The 23,751-nt window shown below is 38.9% G+C and overlaps 1 protein-coding gene across 6 annotated transcripts in view; it reads left to right on the forward strand.

Moving 5' to 3' along the window:
• The window catches only part of CLCN3 (chloride channel, voltage-sensitive 3), a 59,636-nt gene extending 37,949 nt beyond the window's left edge, over window positions 1–21,687 (forward strand). For 3 of the 6 annotated variants that reach the window (XM_010569947.1, XM_010569952.1, XM_010569949.1), the window contains 7 exons: window positions 4,010–4,090; window positions 5,347–5,892; window positions 10,540–10,726; window positions 12,100–12,498; window positions 14,206–14,422; window positions 16,799–16,874; window positions 18,570–21,687. In XM_010569947.1, coding sequence (XP_010568249.1) covers window positions 4,010–4,090; window positions 5,347–5,892; window positions 10,540–10,726; window positions 12,100–12,498; window positions 14,206–14,422; window positions 16,799–16,874; window positions 18,570–18,728 — 1,665 coding nt within the window. In that variant the 3' untranslated portion in view covers window positions 18,729–21,687. The remainder of the gene's footprint in view (window positions 1–4,009; window positions 4,091–5,346; window positions 5,893–10,539; window positions 10,727–12,099; window positions 12,499–14,205; window positions 14,423–16,798; window positions 16,875–18,569) is intronic. The other 3 variants (XM_010569950.1, XM_010569951.1, XR_774510.1) reach the window with 2 other exon arrangements.
• The last annotated feature ends 2,064 nt before the right edge of the window (window positions 21,688–23,751 follow it).

The raw sequence follows: 23,751 nt of genomic DNA on the forward strand, positions 1-23,751 counted from the left end.
CATGGCTCCTGCCAGTGCCTGCTCTTGTGTGGGCTCTCCACAGGCTGCAGCTTCCTTCAGGGCACATCCACCTGCTCCAGCGTGGGGTCCTCCACGGGCTGCAGGTGGATATCTGCTCCACTGTGGACCTCCATGGGCTGCAGGAGGACAGCCTGCCTCACCATGGTCTTCCCCACGGGCTGCAGGGGAATCTCTGCTCGGGCACCTGGAGCACCTCCTCCCCCTCCTTCTGCACTGACCTTGGTGTCTGCAGGGCTGTTTCTCTCACATTTTTCTCACTCCTCTCTCTCACAGCTGCTGTGCAGTGTTTTTTACCCTTTCTTAAGTATCTTACCACAGAGATGCCACCAGCATCACTGATGGGCTCAGCTTTGGGCAGCAGCGGGTCCATTTTGGAGCCAGCTGGAACCGGCTCTGTTGGATGTGGGGGCAGCCTCTGCTGTCTTCTAAACAGAAGCTACCCCTGCAGCCTCCCCACTACCAAAACCTTGTCACGTAAACCCAATAGAGAGTGCCATAACATTCTTATTAATTCAATAAAATTTTCATACTGTAAAATAAAAAAGCGTATCATCCCAGCTGTGCTTCAGTTCTCAGGCTCAACTTCTATACTTGTAGAAGGAGACTGCAGAAATGGGAAATTTGGGTTCACTTGCTGTTTCCAAGCTGTGTATTCTTAAATCATTTAACTTGCCTGTGGTTTAGCTGCTCATCGCCGAATAATGTAATAATTCTTTGAGCTTCTCTGTGTATTCTTCCACAGGTGCGTAACGGCTACTACCTGGGGGTCAGTGTTCTTGCAAGGAATTTGTCCAATATTGTTACAATTAGCATGCACTTTAACCGTCCGCATATATTGAATGTAATTCATCCATGATGCTGTAGGACTAGCTGCTGCTTCAGTTCCTCTTAATCTCTCCCTTAATCTCAGTTCACCTCAGAACTTTTTTGCAAGTTTTTGCTTGGAGACTGAGTGCAAATCTCCAGGACTGATACAAAAGCTATGTAGTCTGTCATTGTGTCGTGGTTTAACCCCAGCCAGCAACTAAGCACCATGCCGCCGCTCACTCACTCCCCAGCACCCAATGGGATGGGGGAGAGAATGGGGAAAAAAAAAAGTAAAACTTGTGGGTTGAGATAAGAACAGTTTAATAGAACAGAAAGAAGAAACTAATAATGATAATGCTAACAATAATAAAATGACAATAATAATAATAAAAGGATTGGAATATACAAGTGATGCACAATGCAATTGCTCTCCACCCACCCATTGTCACCCAGTTAGTCCCCAAGTGGCGATTCCCCCCAGCCCCACTTCCCCCAGTTTCTATACTGGGCATGACATCATGTGGTATGGAATACCCCTTTGGTCAGTTTGGGTCAGCTGCTCTGGCTGTGTCCCCTCCCAACTTGTGCCCCTCCAGCCTTCTTGCTGGCTGGGCATGAGAAGCTGAAAAGTCCTTGACTTAGTCTAAACACTGAAAACATCAGTGTGTTATCAACATTCTTATACTGAATCCAAAACATAGCACTATACCAGCTACTAGGGAAACAGTTAACTCTTATCACAGCCAAAACCAAGACACATCGATTTATGTCCCTTGAATAATATTTGTGATTGATGGACCTCTGTGCCACACACATCTAGAATAGAGTACAATAGAATAAAATAGAATAATTTCAGTTGGAAGGGACCTATGACAATCATCTTGTCCAACTGTCTGACCAACTCGGGGCTCACCCAAAGTTAAAGCATGTTGTTAAGGGCATTGTCCAAACACTGACAGGCTTGGGGCATTGACCATCTTTCTAGGAAGCCTGTTCAGGTGTTTGACCACCCTCTCGGCAAAGAAATGCTTCTTGATGTCCAGTCTAAACCTCCCCTGATGCAGCTTTGAACCATTCCCTTGTGTTCTATCACTGGATACCAGGGAGAAGAAATCAGCATCTACCTTTCCACATCCCCTCTTTAGGAAGCTGTAGAGAGCAATGAGGTTGCCCCTCAGCCTCCTTTTCTCCAAACTAGATGAGCCCAGAGTCTTCAGGTGCAACTCGCAGGACATGCCCTCCACCCCTTTCATCATCTTTGTTGCCCTCCTCTGGATGCATTTAAGGACCTTCACATCCTTCTTAAATTGTGGGGCCCAGAACTGCACACAATACTCAAGGTGAGGCTGCACCAGCACTGAATACAGCAGGATAATCACCTCTTTTAACTGGCTGGTTACACTGTGTTTGATGCACCCCAGGATGGGGTTTGCCCTCTTGGCTGCCAGGGCACACTGCTGACTCACAGTGAGCCTGCTGTTGATGGCACCCCCAACTCCCTTTCTGCAGGGCTGCTCTACAGCCACTCCTCTCCCCTTTTTTACTTGTGCCCTGTGTTACTCCGTCCCAGGTGCAGAATCCACCATTTGGACTTGTTAAATTTCATCCCATTGATCATTACCCAATGCTCCAATCTATCTAGATCCCTCTGCAAGGCATCTTGTCCCTCAAGAGATTCAATAGCACCTCCTGGTTTGGTATCATCAGCAAACTTGCTAATGGTGCATTCAACTCCTGCATCCAGATCTTTGATAAGTATATTGAACAGAACTGGCCCTAGAATTGAACCCCCGAGGAACACTGATGGTGACCAGTGGTTGCCAGCCAGATGTAGCCCCATTCACTATAACTCTTTGAGCCATTCAGCCAGTTCTTCACCCAGCACACCGTGAAACCGCTCATCCCACAGCTGGACAACTTGTCCAGAAGGATGCTGTGAGGGATGGTATCAAAAGCCTTACTAAAATCCAGAAAAACTACATCCACTGCCTTCCTTTCATCCAAGGCAGGTGACCTTGTCATAGAAGGTTAACAGATTAGTTAAATGGGATTTTCCTTTTGTGAACCTATGTTGACTGTGCCTGATGATTGCATTATTCTTTAAATGCCTTTCAATAGCACCCAGTATAATCTTCTCCATAATTTTTCCAGGAACTGAGGTTAGGCTAACAGGTCTATAGTTCCCTGGGTCTTCCCTCATGCTCTTTTTGTAGATGGGAAGAGCATTGGCTAGCTTCCAGTCAGCAGGGACCTTCCCAGACTCCCAAGACCTTTGTTAGATGATCGAGAGGGGTCCTGCCATAACATCTGCTAGCTCTTTCAGTACTCTTGGATGAATCCCATCAGACCTCATGGACTTGTGAACATTCAACTGATACAGCTGGTCCCTTACACTTCTGGTGTCCACAGATGGAAGATCACTGTTGCCACACTTGTGGTCCTCTAACTCAGGGGACCGAGCAGCCCAAGGTCTATTAGTATTATTAAAGACCGAGGCAAAAAACACATTGAATGCCTCTGCTTTTTCCTCATTCTTATTAGTCAGATGACCATCTTCCACAAGTATCGGTCCAATGTTTTCTTTAGACCTCCTCTTGCTATTAACATACTTAAAAAAAGCCCTTCTTGTTATCTGACACAACACTGGCCAGTTTCAACTCTAACTGAGCTTTGGCCTTTCATGTCTTCTTTCTGCATATATGAACCACAGCTCTGTAATCTTCCTACTAAGCCTGACCTTGCTTCCAGAGATCATAACAATTTCTTTTTCCTCTTGAGCTCCATGAGGAGTTCCCTGTTCAGCCAAGCTGGTCTTCTGCCCCGCTTGCTTGATTTATGACACAGTGGAATTGCCTGCTCTAGTGCAGAGAAAACTTAATACAATTTCTTGAAAATGAGCTATCAGCAGTTTCGTACTGCAGCATAGACCCCTTGGGATGCTTCACTGGGGAGGCTTTGAGCAGTGTCCTTGGCTTCATCATGGCTAGTACCTGGTTGGTGGCTGCTGTGGCCACATCCTATGAGCATTCTGATACGCTTCCTTGATGCTTATCTGTTAGCAAGTCTGTGTGTCCTTGATAGAAACATAGAAGAGACTGATAACTATAATGAGATTCTGGTTTTCATGTTTAAAGTGTATCACAGACTGAAAAAAACAACCCTCACCATTGTTCTTTTCCAGGTGTTGTCAGCTGCCTCAGCAGCAGGAGTATCTGTAGCCTTTGGTGCCCCAATTGGTGGAGTCCTTTTCAGTCTGGAGGAGGTATGTCAAGAGATGGCGCTGAAGGATAGATATTTTTAAAAAATCTATTTTAGCATGAATAATCTTAGAGTCCTTTAAGCTGTGGAGTCTTTCCTAAGAAGGAAATTATTTTTGGACCCACATTTCAAAGTCAAGAGTCCTGTGACCAGCAAACTCCTAGAAATACTTTTTCTTTTCTTTGGATGAATGTCAGCTTTGCTTTATTCTTAGTTATATTTTTCTGGAGAAGGGCTGAGTCAGTGAATAATTGCAGTTTACATACAAATAGAGATACAGCAGTTTTTCAGCCTAGGGTTGTATTCTAAAAAAAAAATGAAAAATTGGGCTTTTTTTTTTTTTTATTTTGAAAGAGGCTTTAGAAACCTATTGGACAGTTTTGTGAAGCAAGTTTTTAAACATTAGTTTTCTTAAAGTTTCAGACACTAAACACAATTAAATATGTTAATTATTAAAAAGGCAAATATGCTATGACTGATCTCCAAGGCAACCAGACTGTTTTGTATTAGTTTTCATTAGTTGTTTTCAGAATACCTAAAAAAGTTATTTAGATCATTAGCATTTTTAAAGAAAACTGAAAATCTAAAAATCTCTGAATTGAAAAAAGGAAGCAAAATATTCTTTTATGTGTAATTTTGCTATATCATTAGGGGATTTTGAGGAATTCCTTTGTTGCAAAAAAAAAAAAAAAAAATCCAAAAAAGCTCAGAAGAAAACTCTTGAAATTCAAATCAAGCTATGTGGGGCTTAAGTATGAAACTGCATGTTCTGTTCTGAGGATTTTTTTTTTAATGTTTTAGTCATACTTCATAAAAATAACACATCTGCCAGAAACCTTTCAATGTAGATTGAATGGAGACGAAACAGTATTAGCAGGAAATTTGAGAGAGCAACTAGTATGCAGTCTGGTTCTTATGAATGCTAGAAAGAGATAATTATAAACAGAGAAGCTTTTAAACATAAAATACTATGCATTATTTCCTAACAGTCTTAAAACAGCAGTGGTTTAAATACTGCTTTAGTATTGACTTTAAAACTGATATAAGTATGAATTGTTATAGAGCTTTTTAAAAATGATGTAGTATGTTCTGGAGTGCCAGTGCTCCAAGTGATAGGAATAATACTGATAATAAGACTAGGTTTGGGGTTTTTTTTTAGCATATACCATGTGAGCAGCAGTACTGTAACATGTGCATCAACCAGTCTTTCCAGTATTTTTAATTGAATCACTAATAATTCCTATGTATTGCCTTTTGCAGGTCAGTTACTATTTCCCACTGAAAACTTTATGGAGATCTTTTTTTGCTGCTTTAGTAGCTGCATTTGTTTTAAGATCCATCAATCCTTTTGGTAATAGCCGCCTAGTTCTTTTTTATGTGGAGTATCACACTCCTTGGTACCTTTTTGAACTGCTTCCTTTTATTCTTCTGGGAGTATTTGGTGGGCTCTGGGGAGCATTTTTCATCCGAGCAAACATTGCATGGTGTCGTCGACGCAAATCTACAAAATTTGGGAAGTATCCTGTCCTGGAGGTTATTATTGTTGCAGCAATAACAGCTGTCATTGCATTTCCTAATCCATATACAAGGCTAAACACCAGTGAGCTTATTAAGGAGCTCTTCACAGACTGTGGGCCATTAGAATCCTCTTCCCTCTGTGACTACAGAAATGATATGAATGCGAGCAAAATAGTAGATGATATTCCTGACCGTCCAGCAGGCACTGGAGTCTATTCAGCTATATGGCAGTTGTGTTTAGCACTCATATTTAAAATAATCATGACCGTCTTCACCTTTGGTATCAAGGTAAGTGTGAATGCAGTGGCTGTATCGTCTGCTGTGATTACTTTAATTATTGCCTTTCTCATTTTCCATCTCTCAAAGCCAGCAGCTAAAAAAAGTCTTTTTACTGTTGATTAATAAGCAAGTCTTGTAGAAAACAATATTAAATTTAATGAAATTCAAACTAGCCCTTTGTTCAGCTGAACAGAAACATGTGCTAAATTTAATGGGGAACAGTAACTGTGTGGGTGGATGGCTGTTTGTATGGGCCTGATTCAGCAATAAGGATGATTCTAAAATTTCCAAGAGCTGAGTTCAGCTGAGTTCAAACATAACCACTCAGGTTCCTTAGTTCTGTTACATGGAAGAATAAAAGACTGTACCTCTTGAACAACTTGTAGGGTTTTTTTAAATCTCCTCTCCTCATTTATCACATAAATGTAATTACTGCAGACTGTCAAAGGGAGCCAACGATGATTTCTTTCCTGAAATTTCCAGTATTCCATGTCATGACTAGAAAGCGGCTTTGCTTATGTGACTGTGATGGGAATTTCTTCTCCATTACGAAGCAGCATAATTTTTGTTTTTCCCGGTCATTTCATAAATCTGTTTCAGAGCTCTCTTCAGCTTCTCTCCAAGCTCTGGCTGTTCTCTGAATGACGTATAACTGTCATGCCTTCATCATTTTCTGTCTCGTCAGGCTCCCTTTGTAGTTTTTTGCAACTACATCATTAGCAAACATGTCTTAACACAAACGTATTGTAGAATGTTCACTAAGCAGGATTTGTGTTTAAACTGGCATTAACTTTTAAGTCTACATTGCTGTTCTGTGTAACTGCATGCATAAGAAAACAACTTCTTTACTGTGAGAGTGGTTGAACACTGGAATAGGTTATCCAGAGAACTTGTGGAGTTTCCACCTTTGAAATAGCCAAAACCTGACTGGATGCAATCCTGGGCAGCCTGCTGTAGTAGACCCTGCTTGAGCAGAGGTAGACAATCTGGAGCGGTCACATCCAACCCCAACCATTCTGTCATTCTGCGACTGATAGAACAATATTATGTTGTTTCTCATGTGTTGATATCTTAGAAGATGTTGCAGTCTGTTACTTGAGGTTGTTTCCCATATGTTGGTTGATGGGTAAGAGAAATCCATTGTGTGTATTTTAATTGCTAGTCTTCCACAGGTCAAAATTTCAGACATTATTCTTTAATGTGACCACTCCAATCTGTTGTATTGGTTTGTAATCACATGCTGTATTTTACTTATATCTGGGGCTCTGCACTTCTAAGCATTCTAACATTTTTTTTACCATTCATGTGTTTGTGTGCATCTGGCTCCTTCTCATGGGGTTGTCACCACAGGATCACATTTTGTGTATTAGAATTCACTAGATTACAGAATGGTAGAGCTTACACTTCATTTGGTTTTGGTTCATTTTCTCAGAACTTCAGCATCTGCAATTTGGTGGAAATATTTTTGTGAAGTTGTAAGAATATATTTATTACTTTGCCAATAGGCAAAGAGTCATGCTGCTGTCAATGATGGGACTGTGCTACATACATTTCTCTGAAGCTTTAAAGCATATGGCTGCTTAGAATGTCAGCCAGTATCTGCAGAAGGGGGCATCACTTTAATGTTATATTTCTTGGATTTTAAGCTTTATTTCTATGAAAGGAGAAGAAAATTCAAAATTCCAAGGAAAAACAAAAAAAGCCAATTTTGTCATTTAAATCATTATTAGGGATCCTCTGGGCTCTCCAGGTCTGTTCCTGGAGCTGTAGCCATATGCAAACAGATGTCTCCCCCACAGGAACTGTCTTCCTGTGAGGTAAGCAAAGCAACTTAGCTGCCGCCTGTGGAGCATGGTGATTCTTGCTGCTCTTACTGCCGTGAACAGGGATCACCAAGAAGCTGATATGGCAGTGGTTTGGGTTTTTTGTCTTGGTTTTTTTTTTTTTTTCCTTTCAGGCTTTTGTATGTATACTGTACTGCTTCTTATTAGTAGACTCATTACTGTGTCGTCGTGGTTTAACCCCACCCAGCAACCAAGCACCACACAGCCGCTCGCTCACTCCCCCCCACCCAGTGGGATGGGGGAGAGAATTGGGGGAAAAAAAAGTGAAAAACCTGGGTTGACATAAAGACAGTTTAATAGGACAGAAAGGAAGAAACTAATAATGATAATGCTAACAATAATTAAATGACAATAATAACAAAAGGATTGGAATATACAAAACAAGTGATGCATAATGCAGTTGCTCACCACCTGCTGACTGATGCCCAGTTAGTTCCCAAGCAGTGATCCACCGTCCCTGGCCAACTCCTCCTAGTTTATATACTGGGCATGACGTCACATGGTATGGAATACCCCTTTGTCCAGTTTGGGTCAGCTGCCCTGGCTGTGTCCTGTGCCAACTTCTTGTGCCCCTCCAGCCTTCTTGCCGGCTGGGCACGAGAAGGTGAAAAATCCTTGGCTTAGTCTAAACACTACTTAGCAACAGCTGAAAACATCAGTGTGTTATCAATATTATTCTCATCCTGAATCCAAGACATAACACTATACCAGCTACCAGAAAGAAAATTAACTCTATCCCAGCCAAAACTGGGACGTGTCTAAATGCTGACGATCAACAATTGGGGTGGGATTACAGCTTTGCCTCAGAACCTAGCTGGTATGCACTACCAAAGAAGTGGAAAGTCGCACACATATCCTGATTCCTTGCTTGTCTCAAAGATGATGCATGTGCCACAGAACAAATCTTTTCCTCTGTAGTATAACTTGAGTTAGGTTGGCATGCACTGGAGAAGAAAGCTGAGACAAGGTAGAACGTAACTTTTTTTCCTTGCTACTTCTCAGTGAAGGTTCCTCTCTACTTTGTGACTTGTGATTCAGAGGTTTATGCAAATGAATGCAGCTGTAAAATCATAATTACTGTTAGACTTGTAACTGTTATCCACGTGTGATGGAAAGAAGAGAAGGAGCTAGATGCATAAAAAAGTTATGTTAACCAAGTACCAGAAACAATTTGGATGTCATTTCCATGTGGTGACTGAATTTCTGTGGCATACTGCTGTAGCAGACTAGAGTCTGAGGCAATTTCAAAGATTTATATAATTACTTTTATATCTGAAATGTTATTTTTTCCGGGTGTTCACCAAGAAAGAATTTCACTCAGGAAAAAAATTGGATTTTAACAGTTAGAAAGGGGTTTAGATACATGATTAATTGTGGGAAATCACAATAGTGGTATAAATGCACAATTTGGATATTACACTAAAATGATAGCATTGAATAGTTGCCTCTGTCAGCACTGAAATATTAGGTAATTCAGGACGGGACTGAAGGATAATTAAACTTTTTCCCCAAAACCTTTGCTGCTGCCTTTCAAACACTAGCTTTGCTATGTTTGTTTGTCCTTGGTTTGTCTGTTAGAAATCATCTTTGCAACCGTAAATATTGGCAATATAATAACAATAATAACACCAGTAATGTGAGTAGATTCTGAAATACAATTCTGCACCTGCTATTGGATTCCGTGGCAAGATCTATAGTTTGGAATTGCATAATACTTAAATTTCACAGCTGTACAGTGGAAAAAAATTAAATTATGTGTCCTGTTACACCAGGAGTGCAATTTTTTTTAATGAAGTTATTTTGACAAGATGGGTTTAGGTGCATTTAGACAAAAAGTAAAAATTCTACTACTTATTTGTAGTCAGATCTGTACCTCAGTCACAGTAGAAAATATTTTGATACTAACAACTGCTATGAGGAGAAGCAGTGGGCATTTCCAGTTTAATGAGATATGTAGACACCAGTATGTTTTTTGGAAAGAAGATTAGCTTCCTAAGGAGGAGAAAAGTTACACAACAACAGGTTCTCAGATGAACCCTCACTCCTTATGAAGCTGCTGATAAAAGCAAGATTTGCAATAATATTTTACTAAGCCACATTGGTATAACAAGGCTGTGTGGCCTTTTCAGTTTTTAGTTAGTAACAGAAAAACAGTTTAAATAATTAAAATTACAGTAGGAACTTTTTTTTTTACAGTAACGTTATCTACTTTTTGCACTGGGAGTTGTCCTGCCTTTTTCTCTCTCGGTGTATTTAGCATTCTATATACACTCCTTTGTATGGGAAACTGCAATATAGTAAGCAAAGCCTCTTTTAAAAATCACCTGTTTAGTTGGCCTTCTAAGTTACAGCAGTTTTAAGAAGCAGTTTAGGAAGGCAGTCGTATGTGCAAAGTTTGTTTAGTAAGTGAATGTTGACTCAGAGAAGCATGAAGTAATAAGGGAGATGGGAAGTTGTAAGGAAGACTTTTCAGTACTAGTAACACAGCTTAGATTGGACACACATATGGTAAGAATTGTGCTGTTGCCACTGAGAGTCTGGTTTGTGGTCCTGTATTGGTAGATTTGCTTTTAAATACAGTAAAATATAAACAAATGTGCTCATAAAATGGATTCAGCCAGCCGGGTTGATCAGAGGTATCAATAGCATTGTGTTAAGTTTTACTAACCTTGCAAGGTCAATTTACATGGTTTTAACCTGACAATTTGAGTATCTGCATCTCTTTTGGGAAAAAAAAAAAAGTTTACTTACAAAACAATGCATCAGGTATGTTCCCATCAGCATGACAGTAGTTCTTACGTTTTTGTCACAGGTTCCATCTGGGTTGTTCATACCTAGTATGGCAATTGGAGCAATAGCAGGAAGGATTGTAGGAATTGCAGTGGAGCAGCTGGCTTACTACCATCATGACTGGTTCATTTTCAAGGAGTGGTGTGAAGTTGGAGCTGACTGTATTACACCTGGTCTTTATGCCATGGTTGGTGCTGCTGCGTGCTTAGGTAAATAAAATATAACAAAGTAAACAATTATCTGATTTCTTGTATGTTGCCAAAATAATGATTAAAAAATGAAAGGAAATATAAATGTATGCATTTTGGAACACCTTTTTATGTGGACTTCTCTCTCTGCAGAATAATACATTCACATCTCTATAAGAGACCATCAGATCCTTGTGATCTGAGGACTAACGTGAAATTCAAACTGATGAGAAATAGAAGAATTTAAATAGTAGTGTTTGCTTTCTCTTTTTGGTATCAAGAGGTGTCATTACTGCATCAGTCAGAAAAATCAGTTCCTTGAAATTTATGAAGTAGAGGGTCTGCAGAGTGAAGTACTGTTGAAATTACTACAAGGAGGTGACGTGATCAGCTGCCACATCTACATGAATTGCAAAAAATGTTCTTGAAATCCATAGTCCAAACAAAACTTTCAGAAGTGTTTAATGATTTGAGGGGTCCAGCTTGAGGTATTTTGAACAAGTCTGATTTACAAACTGTTGAAAATCAGCTCCATGGAAAGAGACTTAAGTTGGGCACCTAAACTAGGAGAGGTTTTTTGAAGGCCTTGTCTCGTCCTAGCTTATAACTTTGTTGCCTTAGAAATTAAACTTAAAAGCTATTAGTACAGATTCTGCAAAAAGTAGACCTTTTCCTTAAGGAAGAGTGCATTTGAGTGATCAAATAAACTAGTGGTACAAATTTAGTTTTTGGAGAGGTTGTTTTGGTTTTTAATAGTTAAACTTGAATCACTTCTGAATGTATTGAAAGAAAGACCATATTCTATTCAATGAAGATAATGGCATCAGAAACCTTGGCAGGAAAAACATCTTGAATACTAACAAAAGAGAAATACAATCCCTGTCTTTTCCCATTGTCTAAGAGAAAGATTTCTTTTCATCAGCTCAGAATTCTCTTTAGCTTTTATGATTTGGCAACAGCATTAAATTCCTAATCCTTTGGACAACATAGCTGTTGAACTGCTACCTGTGACTTCCCTGCATTCGTTCTGTTCTTTTTCCAAATTCTTATCTTAATGAATTTCCTTGCATTTCACAGTATTTTTAATCTAGATGTGGTATGGAGAAATACATAGTTTTATTCTTAGTTTACAAGAAATAACAGCACATATTTTTCAAATCCTTTTATTTTCTAACTTTCTAGGAATTTTCCCTAAAGCTTTTTTTTTTTTTTTTACTTCTAAAAGTTTTGTGTTAATTTTTCCTGTCTGCTCCTGTTTGTATTAGACAGAATGATGTTTGTCAGATGACCTTTAATGGCAAAGTTATGTTTGTAGTTCTCAACAGGAAGGCAGGGAATTCTAAATTCATTATTATCTGATACTAGAATGTTACTGGCTACCATTTTTCTTGCAGGTGGTGTGACAAGGATGACTGTGTCCCTGGTAGTTATTGTCTTTGAGCTAACAGGAGGGCTGGAATATATTGTGCCCCTAATGGCTGCAGTCATGACCAGTAAGTGGGTAGGAGATGCCTTTGGTAGGGAAGGCATCTATGAGGCACACATCCGACTGAATGGATATCCTTTCTTGGATGCAAAGGAAGAATTTACTCACACCACACTGGCTGCTGACGTTATGAGACCTCGAAGAAGCGATCCACCTTTAGCAGTTCTGACGCAGGATAATATGACAGTCGAAGACATAGAAAACTTGATCAACGAAACCAGCTATAATGGTTTTCCTGTTATTATGTCAAAAGAATCACAGAGACTAGTGGGTTTTGCTCTAAGAAGAGATTTAACTATTGCAATAGGTAATGATCTTCCAGTATTGCATGATAATATATGCCAATTTGAGTTAATTTATAGCTTAAATAATGTGTGTTTCTAGACTTATTTCAGGTTCAGATACCTCACACAGACTGTCTGTTCCTTTATTGAAGTATATGATTATCTTCAGTAGCAGGCTCTGAAATAGAGAAAATGATAATCTTTTTGTCAGAAAAACAAAAGTTGTCATACTGAAGTAGGCCAAAACATCATCTACTCTGGTATTTTTGTTTGTTTTGAAGCTTTTCCTAGTATCTCTTTTCCTCAGGTGATGCTACACTAACTTACTTCTTCAAAATTGAGTAATTCTCATTTTAAAACAGCAGGATTTTTTGAGAATTACTGTCCAAGTAATTTTTTAATTTAAATGTATATCGTACTTGTCTCTGACAGTATGTTATTTAGTGTTGTTATAACAACTAAGATTGTATTATGGAGAGATAAGCAAAATGTTAATTATTTTAGGTTTCTGTTTTTCAATTTGTGTAATGGGAAATTTGGCCCTGGGCACATGAGCTCACAAGCCCTGTTTGGGCCCTCTTTCTCTGGGTGAGTATTAGAACTTGTGTGATACCTGTGACAATGCTGTGTGCACTGGCAGGAAAAATTCTGTGGATTTTGAGGATACTATCCTAACAGAAGGAAAAAAATCATTGTTATGTAAGAAAATGTTACAAAACTGTAACATTTGGTGCATGAAATCAGTGATGGAAGTTGCATCTTAAACTACTCTTTTTTTTTTTTCGTAATTCCTAAGATGCTACATTGACAAGTATGTCTTAGTAAAAGACACTGAATAAAGAGACACAAAAGTCTCCTGAAACTTCTTAAAAAAAATGTTTTGTGAACACAACACTGTTTACTTCAGTAAAACTTTTTGCCTGTGGTCTTAGTACTGTGTATACTATGGTAATACACTATATAGGACGTATAGGAATATCCAAAACTTGGAAATTATTATAGACATCATACGGGTTTAAGTTTACACTTACTTAAGAGTAAATGGGGCAATAGCAGAGCATTCTTCTAATAATACACTTTCACAGTAAAGACTCATTTCAGCTGCTGAGATTGCACAGTGCAAGTTGCTTTGTCTTAGATTTTGGCTGGTTTATGAGAGTCATTGTGTGAAATAGTTCAGGGTATGGGGGGGGCTCCTGTTGTCAGCAAGGTGATGAAGACCTGAAAAGGAAGAGGATCCAGTTCAAAAAAGCTAAATAAATTAATTATAAACAAGAAAACAACTTTTTCAGAGTGATCAGAAATGAGTTCTTTGGTTTCAAACCAACAATAATTACAGCCATTGGTATCATGACAGGGGGCCTGTCAACTGAGACTGGCTTTCCCCTTGACAGTTTCTTCAGCAGCCGCCTATGTTATTTTTTTAAGTCTTTCCACCTCTTTATAGTTAACAAAAGTTATTTACTAGAGTGAGAAAAGTAGTAGCCGAAGAATGGCTAAAGCTGTATGGTAGATGGTTTTTGTGATTTCTGCACAAACACTTCTTAGGCATAAAGCAGTGGCTATGGAAACACATCAAAATAGCATATATCAGAATATCAGCATCTAGAGAATAACATCAGAGTCTGGTAGTGTTGATTGATCTGTCTGTTTGCACTAAATTATCTTACTCCAAGAATGTAAATTCTTCCTCCTCTGCTGTTTCCCCCCCTCCCCTCTTTTTCTTAAAGAAAGTGCTAGAAAGAAGCAGGAAGGGATTGTTGGCAGTTCCAGGGTCTGTTTTGCCCAGCATACACCATCGCTTCCAGCAGAAAGCCCTCGACCTTTGAAGCTTAGAAGCATACTTGATATGAGCCCTTTCACCGTGACAGACCACACCCCAATGGAAATAGTGGTGGATATTTTCCGGAAGCTGGGTCTGAGGCAGTGCCTTGTAACACACAACGGGTGAGTCGAGTGGCAGCAATGCTGTTCATTTTGTTAGATACAGTGATTTTCATTTCCAGGATTAGGGTATTTGAACCAGGATATATTCCAGGATCATGGTATTCGAACCCGTAAGTTTGGTACTGCAACTGAGGACCCTAACGGTTCATTAAGAAGGTGCTGTGCTGTGGCACCTCTCTTAAATTCTTACTCCTCCCTTGTATTCCAAGTAAGCAGGCAGGTGATGACAGTCATTTTAAGATGTTCTGTTAAAAGTTAGCTCTCATTCAGCAAGTTTTCTGTGCGCGACTTGCATGTGGAGGAGATGCAACTTGTGTCACAGAAACTTAGTCTTGTGTGGTACACAGTCCAAGGCCTGTATATCCTCGTTCATATATGTTCTGGCAACATGCAATGTATCAGCTGTTGAACATCTAGAAATACCTGGGTTCATAAAAGTGAGGGAGACAGTGATCCAGTCAGTATCTCCTTTTCTGGTGTTCAGTGATGGCGATTATCACCAAGCTCTTGTTTTTGGAGTACTAACAACTAAATAACTGCTACTAGTTCTGGAACTTCAATCCGCAACTTTTGTTTCTACACTTCAAAATATTTCAAGAAAGTAATTTTAAGATTTAGACTGTTTGTAAATGAGACTATAGGGAGTTGTCATGTGATTACCCACTAAATAAATCAGACCTAGGCATGGAAACATAAATGTTCATTATAATTGCTTCTTATCTAAACTACTTTTTTTTACATGATCTTTTTCTGTGTAGCTGTTCCTTTAACATTCTGCTTTCCTGTACCTCTTGCATTAAACACTTGACACACAGCATCGCAGCTCCTACCATAGTATCTTGCTTTCTCTTTGGCATGTCTTTTAAGGCATCTGGGGAATGAAACATTGTCTGCTAATGCACCTTATTTAGGATCAAGGTACATGGGACAAAACCCAAGAAACCTGGAATATAGGTGGGGCTTTCTTTGTTTCGCTGTGGGCAAAAGGACTGCTGCTAAAAGTGGCAAATATTTCTATATCGCATTGGTTTCCAAGTTGTATTTTTTCAGATGTATTTTAAAACAAATTTATTTAAAATGCTTTCCTGTTGTTTTTTTTTCTTCAATGCATCCCTGTATTGAACAGCGAGTAGATGTTTTCAGAAGCATAAATGATTTTAAGAACCTTTCTATGATGGGGAAAGGACATAATGATCTGACACTTAGAAGTCAGTGCAGACATGCTTTTATTCTTGTTTTGGGGAGGGAAATTCGAGTTGATAAAAATTCAATGAAGAATATTTGCTGTGATGTTTTTTTTTTTCTTAGTTTCTGCTGTGGTTGAGTGCTCAAACTTTGACATTGATGTTAAAATTGACTCTTAATGATGCAATGACTCTTAATCATGCAAAGCTGTGTCACGCTGTCCTATAAATTTTAAACTATTTTATGGTAAAGTAGCAGCAAGTATGGATGGCTTTAATAATTAGCTGTTTTCAGATATTCATATTTGTTGTCATATTTCAATTTACAAACTTGTGATATTCCATGAGCACACTGTCCATTACAAGAAGATCGTATAGTAAATACTAGTACTAGTGGTATTTAGCCATGGCATATAGCCATGTTGGACATCAAGGACTGATCTATATTTTGGCCAATTTTCTGTAAATTGAATGTATCCATATAAAGACACACATCAACTTACTGGTTCCGATCCAGATTGGAATAGGAACTGTGCAGAAATTGGTGCTTGTGACAAACAAAGAGATATATAAAGACCGAGCCTCACCCTTCCTAATTTGTACCAGAATATACACTCCAGGGAGTTGCTCTTTATTTATACTGTTATGAATGAGAAATTTGTCTGAATTTGTCTCTTTCTAGGGAGACCAGATAACCCCGCTCTGTAGTGCAGCTTCAAACCTCAATTGTTATGACTTTACAGTTATTACTTTGTTCATCTATTGTGCCTTGTTAAAATGCAAATAATTATCTGTATGTGTGAGGAGAAATAATTGTTAAACAAAGGAAATAAAGTAGATTTTAGTTTCAGTGCCTCTAAAACCTGAAGAGGTGTGAATTTGGGGAGAAGATATGAAGTATGCTTCCCTGACGTGTATTTGATATGAGAAACGTACTGCTCTGGGGTGGTTGAAGACCCAGCTGTGTTCAGCATTTTGGGAGCAAAAGGAAAAAGGCAATGTCTGGGAAAGGGTACTGACTTTCAAATCATTTTTCATTTAATTATCTCATTAGCTTTCCTGCAACCATTCTTTTTTTTTCTTTTTTTTTCTTTTTTTTTTTTTTTTAGTTTTGCTCTAATCCTTTTTCATTATGATTAGAACTTTTATTTGATTTCACACACAGTTATTAGCATAACATGATCTGTTTCAGGATTGTCTTGGGGATCATCACAAAGAAGAACATATTAGAGCATCTCGAGCAACTAAAGCAGCACGTCGAACCCTTGGTGATTAGATATATCAGATCTCATAATTAGACACATTAGAAGTCAGGAAGCATGAAACTTGTGAACTGTTCAGGGCTTTTATGACATCGGCTGAACAATGAAATCATCTTATGCTAAAAATTTGTATTAAAACATTAAAAAAAATGTGCAAAACCCTTTTGTAGAAATGAAGCTGTTAATATGGACGTACTGTTAGTCACAACATTAAAGGAAAGTAAACAGTAGACTTTCTGATACTTTTGTTCTTGAGATCACATAGATCCATCTAGTTGAACTGCTGATTTCCCCAGGTGGGAAAGCATGCAGCTAGGAATACTTTTTCCCTGCCTAATGCAAATTAAGATTTTTGTATATGCCAATTCCTTTTTCTGATCTTCACAGCTTTAAATAGCTGTTAAATAGCAAAGTAAGTATCAATGTCTTTTGAGAAGCAAAGCCAAGCATGTTTTTAATGTATCACAGCATTAGATCTTCCCTGTAATCCCCCTCTATCAACAAGATTTTTTTAAAGTATTCTTATTTTTAGTAAAGTCCTGTGATTTTATGTAAAGTCCTGTGATTCTGCTGCTGTTACTGACAGCAATTAATGTACTCCTTTATAAAATGTTCAGTGATATCTTAAGCCACTAAGTGGCATGCTACTATGTTAACTGTCGACTTCAGAATCTAGATGATGTTTTAACCATGATGTTGTGAACTAACCTTAGATAGATGGTAGACTTTGTCTTAATTTGGACATGGGTTGCTAGTTACATCTCTACTAAACATACCCACCAAGTTTAGCTGCTTATATGCAAAACATGCTAATTATGTTCTCATTTTATGCTAATATTTCACAAGTATTTCATGCGTCCTTTAATAAGACAAAACAAAATGTACTAACCAGAATAACAAGGGCAGCAGCTCATTCATTCTGCTCTTTGCTTCTCCAGTGATATTATCCTTTTGGACAGTCTCACCCTTTCTGATGCTTCACAGAGTTATAATTTTAAAAGCCATGAAGACCCTGTCATAAGAGCACAGTATCTAAATTGGAAAATGAAAATTTTCTTTCATTATTCACAATTTATTTTCTAAAGCTGTGATCTCCAAAAACTAGTTAACTATTGTTTATTTTACAAAAGTTTCGTGGCCAATACAGTGTGCTCCTATGAATACATTCAGCCTGAGCCAGTGCGTCAGACTGGAAGGATCCTTATGATTTAAAAATGGAGGGAAGGGGCGTTTGATTTGCTATTAGCATTTTGGGCCATCAAGCGGTACGTCACTTCTGATGGCTAGGTTGGAACATGCCTCCCTTATGAAATGGGATTAATATCACTTCTTTTTCATACCTCTTTTTTTCTTTGTCCCTCTGTTACTTTTTTGTTGGCATACGCTAATCAAAATTTCATTTTTGTAGAAACAAAAAGTTAAATAAAAATTGTCATGGGCTCTACTTGTATTACTTGTATTTCATTAAAATGGACTACAGCTGTCAGAGACCATCTGATATGGTGTCTCAGCTTTGCTGTCTTTTAACAAACTGGTGGTTCCTCAATATTTTGATTAATAAAATGTTTTTGTTTAAATAAGAAAATCAGGCTGTTTACTTTTGCTCTATTCCTGTCAACAAAAAGGACTTGGCTACAGATTTGTTCTGCATTATTATTTTCCTGCTTGGATTAATATCGATCTTCCATTTATCCTTTTCAGGCGCCTCCTTGGCATTATAACAAAAAAAGATATCCTCCGTCATATGGCCCAGACGGCAAACCAAGACCCCGCCTCAATAATGTTCAACTGAAACCCATAGCTGAGGAGAGAGAGGAAACGGAAGAGGAGGTTCATTTGTTGAATAGCACAACACTTTAGTCTGGGGGATACTTCTAAAATCAGAGACGAGAGCTGGGTTTTTGCGTAACAGTGCTGCTGGAAATCAGGAGTTGGTCTGGGGGAGTATGTGGCGAGGAGGAAGGCTGATGGGAGCGTGGGAAGGGAGAGCTGCTGCCCTGCACTGGATGCGTCCCGAGACGTCAGGTCTGCCATGATAGTGCAGTGGGCGAGCCGTGCGAGGTGGTGCAATTCTCCAGCCCCAGCCTGGTACTTCAGCATTGAAGAGATGTGTTATTAGTCCCTGTTTCTGGAGGGATCATTCTGAATTGAGCCATCTTACGGAGACTGAAAGGTCTTGCCCTGTTTACCATTGAAAACTGTTGTGTTAACTCATGAAACGTATTGATTATTACACGTCACCTTTCTACATTCCAGAGGAGCTTTATTTCTCTCTCTCCTGAGCCGTAACAAAGCCTCTTTAAAATTGGTGTGCCCTTTCGAAGCAGTTGTTTCTCATATTGAGATGTACTGTGAGTTACTGAGGTTCGATCACAAGAAGGGAGGTTTTTCTTGTGCCATTAAACGTGTCAGTTTGTACATCGTGAAATGCTCGGGGCAGTACAGATCCACTGCAACAAAAACAGATTGAACAGGTAATACCTTGCAAGAACCATGCGAGACTTCTTTCAACCCATGTGCTGTCGTGATATGAGAAAAACTAAAACCAGATGAAACTAGCGTATCAAAGAAAGATACTGGTTTTGCTGCAGAAAATATCAATAATGTGACCTGGTCTTATGCAATTTTTGTATTATTGAAAACACTATGATATATACCAATGTTGTGCAGTATAAGGAAAAATACTGCTGTTCTACTAGTTAAGAGCTGGAACAATTCTGTATACGTGTATCTGGTAAAAATTGCATGCTACAACACTGGAGATCTTTTTCCCCCCCTGTAAAATTTGAGAACGGTCATTTTTGTTTCTTCTCCACAAAAGATGTTCCACTGCTGACATGGTAGGAAGAATTGTAACTCATAACTTGCACTAAATGTATATTATTTTTCTTGAAGTTTTACCATTCTTTATTTATATTTGTATGGATTAAAAAAAATCTATTAAATATGAATCAGTTAATATCTCACATAACTAATTACCTTTTTAATGTGATTTTATAGAATAATTTGTAATCCTCTGCAAGTAATGGAGGATTAGCAAATGTTTACAACTAGATGAAGGGTTTAAACGAAATTGTTTCTTTATGATCCAACATGCATATAAGATCATTTTCAACTGTAACTTTCACTGCCGTTACCTTGAGATTTCCTTTTTCCTTTACTAGCAGATAACTGGAACAGTAGTATTAAAATTTTATTTTAAAAAACTGCAGGGTTGTAAAAATAATAGGAAGAAAGCAACTATGATTATTAGATTGCTTTTGACTTCTTTTTTTTTTTTCCAAGTATATAGAGGTGTAAATGGTATGTAGCCACAGAAGGTGAGCAGCAGGGCAGAATCGAATCCAGTACTTGAAACTTTGGCAGGACTTTAAAATTCAGCAGCAACACACACGCTAGCAGGTGAACTGACAGATGCCTAACTTACTTACTTTTTTCTCGCAAATCACAAGATTAATTTGTTTCATATTCATTTTACCAAACCACCACAAACACATGCAGAGGAAAAAAGGCAATATGCTTTAAGCCTAAAGTAGGGAGGAAAAAATTTAAGAAATGTGGCTGACAAAAATCATGCTTTATAATACAGGGTTAGATGAAATTTCCTTCTTTAACAGTTTTGCCCACAAGACTGCAAAAATATAAATGGTAAAAGTCTAAAATAATAATCCTAGCTGTCTCTAAGGCATTCATCACAGTTACCTCAAACGTCTTTATTTGCAAAGCACTCAGTATGATTTTTATCTTAAGTACAGTAACATACTGAAACGAAATTCTGGTACTTTTGGCAAGCTCCAAAATAATGCCTGTGCTTAAGCGCGCTGCTGAATTGTTACTGATTTTTCTGAGTATAAAACTGCCATCTTATCATCACATCTCTTGCAGCAACTGGAACCAGTAGAAAGCGAAATTTGCCAGCAGGCTCATGGTGATCAGTCCCTGTATTAAAAACGGGTTTGGTACTGAAACAGGGAAACAGGCCATGGTGAAATGGGAGCGTTGCAGCAACTAGCTGCATTCTTCCACATGAAGTCAGTGCTAGTGGTTCAAAATTTGTTCTGTTACATTGTGTAAGCCTGAAGAAACTTTGTGAAGTTTCTTCTGTAAAGAGCAAGATTTGGCCCATTTACAGAAGGCAACTCTGGAGGTTGTCTGTGATGCTGATTTCTGTTGTCTTTTTTTTTCCTACAGTGGAAGAATATAAACGTACGTGTATAAAAATTGCTTTAAATCAGTTGGAAACCTCTGCCATGTCTGATGTTCTCATAAAACACTGCTGTGTGTACTGTGTTAACTTGCACCTAATTCTACAGACTGTACGGTCTGAATTAAAATACAGTTCACACCCCTGCTGTGTTTTATAATTTCAGTATGGATCCTGAGCGCTGCATATAAATTGTGCATCTCTGTTTACTCTTCTTACCTGCTAAGCTTTCCCTGTTGACATTTAAAATGTCTTCTGGTAAACATATGCTAGAGGTTCTGATAATGAAGAATGTGTGCCTGTGCTGTGCAACAAAGATTTTCTAATGTAAAACTTGCAGCGCCTTACTAATTTGAAAAAAGTTACTAATTTGAAAAAAAAAAATGTGGTAGATTGGAGGGGGAAAGTGTCAGCATTTTTTCTTTTTTAAAACCATTCAGTTACTGGTTCATGAAGAATGCATTCTTTGTTAATCTGTGATGTTGCCTAGAGCTGTATTTAATATTGATCTTAATGTTTTTATTTATAATAGTGTGGTAGAGCTGCATATCATTACAGTACAAATTCTGAATACTGTGATGATTTAATCAAACATTAAAAACTTCTGTATGACCAGTTATTGTTTTGTCATGTTTTCTCATTGTTTCACAAAAAATATTTGTGTTGATTTTTGTATTTATTTTCCCTGAGAGAAGATTAACAGCTAGGAGTTTTACATACAAAACTAGCAAGCAGATAACAAAGAAAAGAATGATTTTAGGAGGAGATGCATTCTTTGTATTGCCTAGTATTTGGCTACAAATCAGTAGCCAAATCAACTAAATCAAACAGATCAGTATTAGGTATTTTTTTTCCAAAATAGACATTTAAAAAAATTGTTTTAATTATAGAATAGTTGGCTTCCTGGTTTATAAAAGTGTGTGATGCTTTTACTGTCTAAAAGCCAGGATTATGTAGTTTCTATATGGTACATTTTTAGTACCTCTGGTTTAAAAAAAAAAAAGAAAGAAAAGGTAAGTTAGATATCTGTTGATGATCTATATTCATAGAATGGTTTGGGTTGGAAGGGACCTGTAAAGGTCATCTAGTTCTAACGCCCCTGCCATGGGCAGGGACACCTTCCACTAGACCAGGCTGCTCAAAGCCCCATCCAGCCTGGCCTTGAACACTTCCAGGGATGGGGCATGCACAGCCTCTCTGGGCAACATGTTCCAGTGCCTCACCACCCTCATTGTAAAAAACTTCTTCCTTATATCTACTCTAAATCCACACTTTTTTAGTTTAAAACCATTACCCCTTGTCCTGTTGCAGCAGGCCCTGCTAAAAAGTCTGTCCCCAATTGAATCATGTACAATACTTTGGTATTTTTTCAGTTGGTGTAACAGTTTTCCTTCTCTGTGAGAGGTTAATAGGCAAGACTGGAAAACCCATACTAAGGTCCCCATTTTTGCAGATTTAAGTTCATATTTAAATAACAATGCAAAACGTGCATACTTTTTTGTTACTTGTATGCTTTACAGGGCATTAATATGAAGGGCTCTTCTGCTTGGAACCTAAAAAGTAAGGGGGAATGAGATGGAGTTTTCAAGAAACTACCTGTTTTATACACACAAAGTTCTGGGCCCATGAAAAAGTCTTATCTATGCTTGTGCTTATGTTTGAATAAATGGAACATTCATATGCTGATTGAAAGGGGTAGGGTTATTGAATTTAGAAAAGTAGATGTGGCATGTGATTCTGAGGCCTGAAAATACCTTTTTGATTTAAAAACTTGAGATGATACACTTTTGAAGCACGCTGACTTACACCATGAATTATTTATTAGTTTGTGCTGGAAGGGACCTTTGGAAGTGTAACAATTTGCTAAAAACTAGGGACAACTTTCAGATTTGAGCATATTGCTCATGGGCTGTGATCTTCCTTAGCAGTACTGTTGCCATGAGCAATGACGTAAACTGCTACAATACAAGTCAAGTCACTGTACGATAGCAGCAGGCCTGTTGAGGAAGAGCAAGTGTTATTTTCCATTGGTTTCTAGGCTGTTTGTTATTTCAAGCAGTTGCCTGAGAATAAACTCTTGAAGTGTCCTAACAATAGAGGAGGTTAGTGGGCCAATGAACTTGAAAACAACTTGCTTTGTGTACAAAATCAATTCTGTTTTCAGTCCAGATGAGTGAAAAGGGGGTGACTTCATCTGACTAATAAGGTAGCAGCTGCCGCAGAATTTCTAATTTATCTTGTAATGCCAGTTAGCTGTATTTTAATCCTGTTTATTTCCGGTTGATTCGGCCAGATCGGGAAGTCTGGGCCAGATGCACGCTTTGCGATAACGTGGTGGGAGAGAACCGCCGAGAGCACGGAAAGGGAGCACGGCAGCTGTGCCTCGGTCGGGCACTGGGCCCGATGCCCGTGTCCGAATCACTTCCCCAGCGCCCACCGCTTCTCTTTACGGGACGGCACACCGTAGCCTCCCTCGCTGCCTCCTTCCTTCTGGTCAGGGGCACGGTGACCCTCACGGGCCCGGGTCTGGCCTCAGGCCCAGAAACGGAGCCGAGTCCCGAGCGGACAACGGGGCCCCGCGCCTTTCCCGGGGGAAAGCCGCGGGCGCGGGCAGCCCCGCCCGCGCTTCGGCAGACCCTCGGAAGGCGAAGGGGGCGGGGCCGAGCGGGGGGCGGGGCC

This window comes from Haliaeetus leucocephalus, unplaced genomic scaffold (assembly GCF_000737465.1).
Source record: "Haliaeetus leucocephalus isolate CR32 unplaced genomic scaffold, Haliaeetus_leucocephalus-4.0 Scaffold284, whole genome shotgun sequence".
Lineage (NCBI taxonomy): Eukaryota > Metazoa > Chordata > Aves > Accipitriformes > Accipitridae > Haliaeetus > Haliaeetus leucocephalus.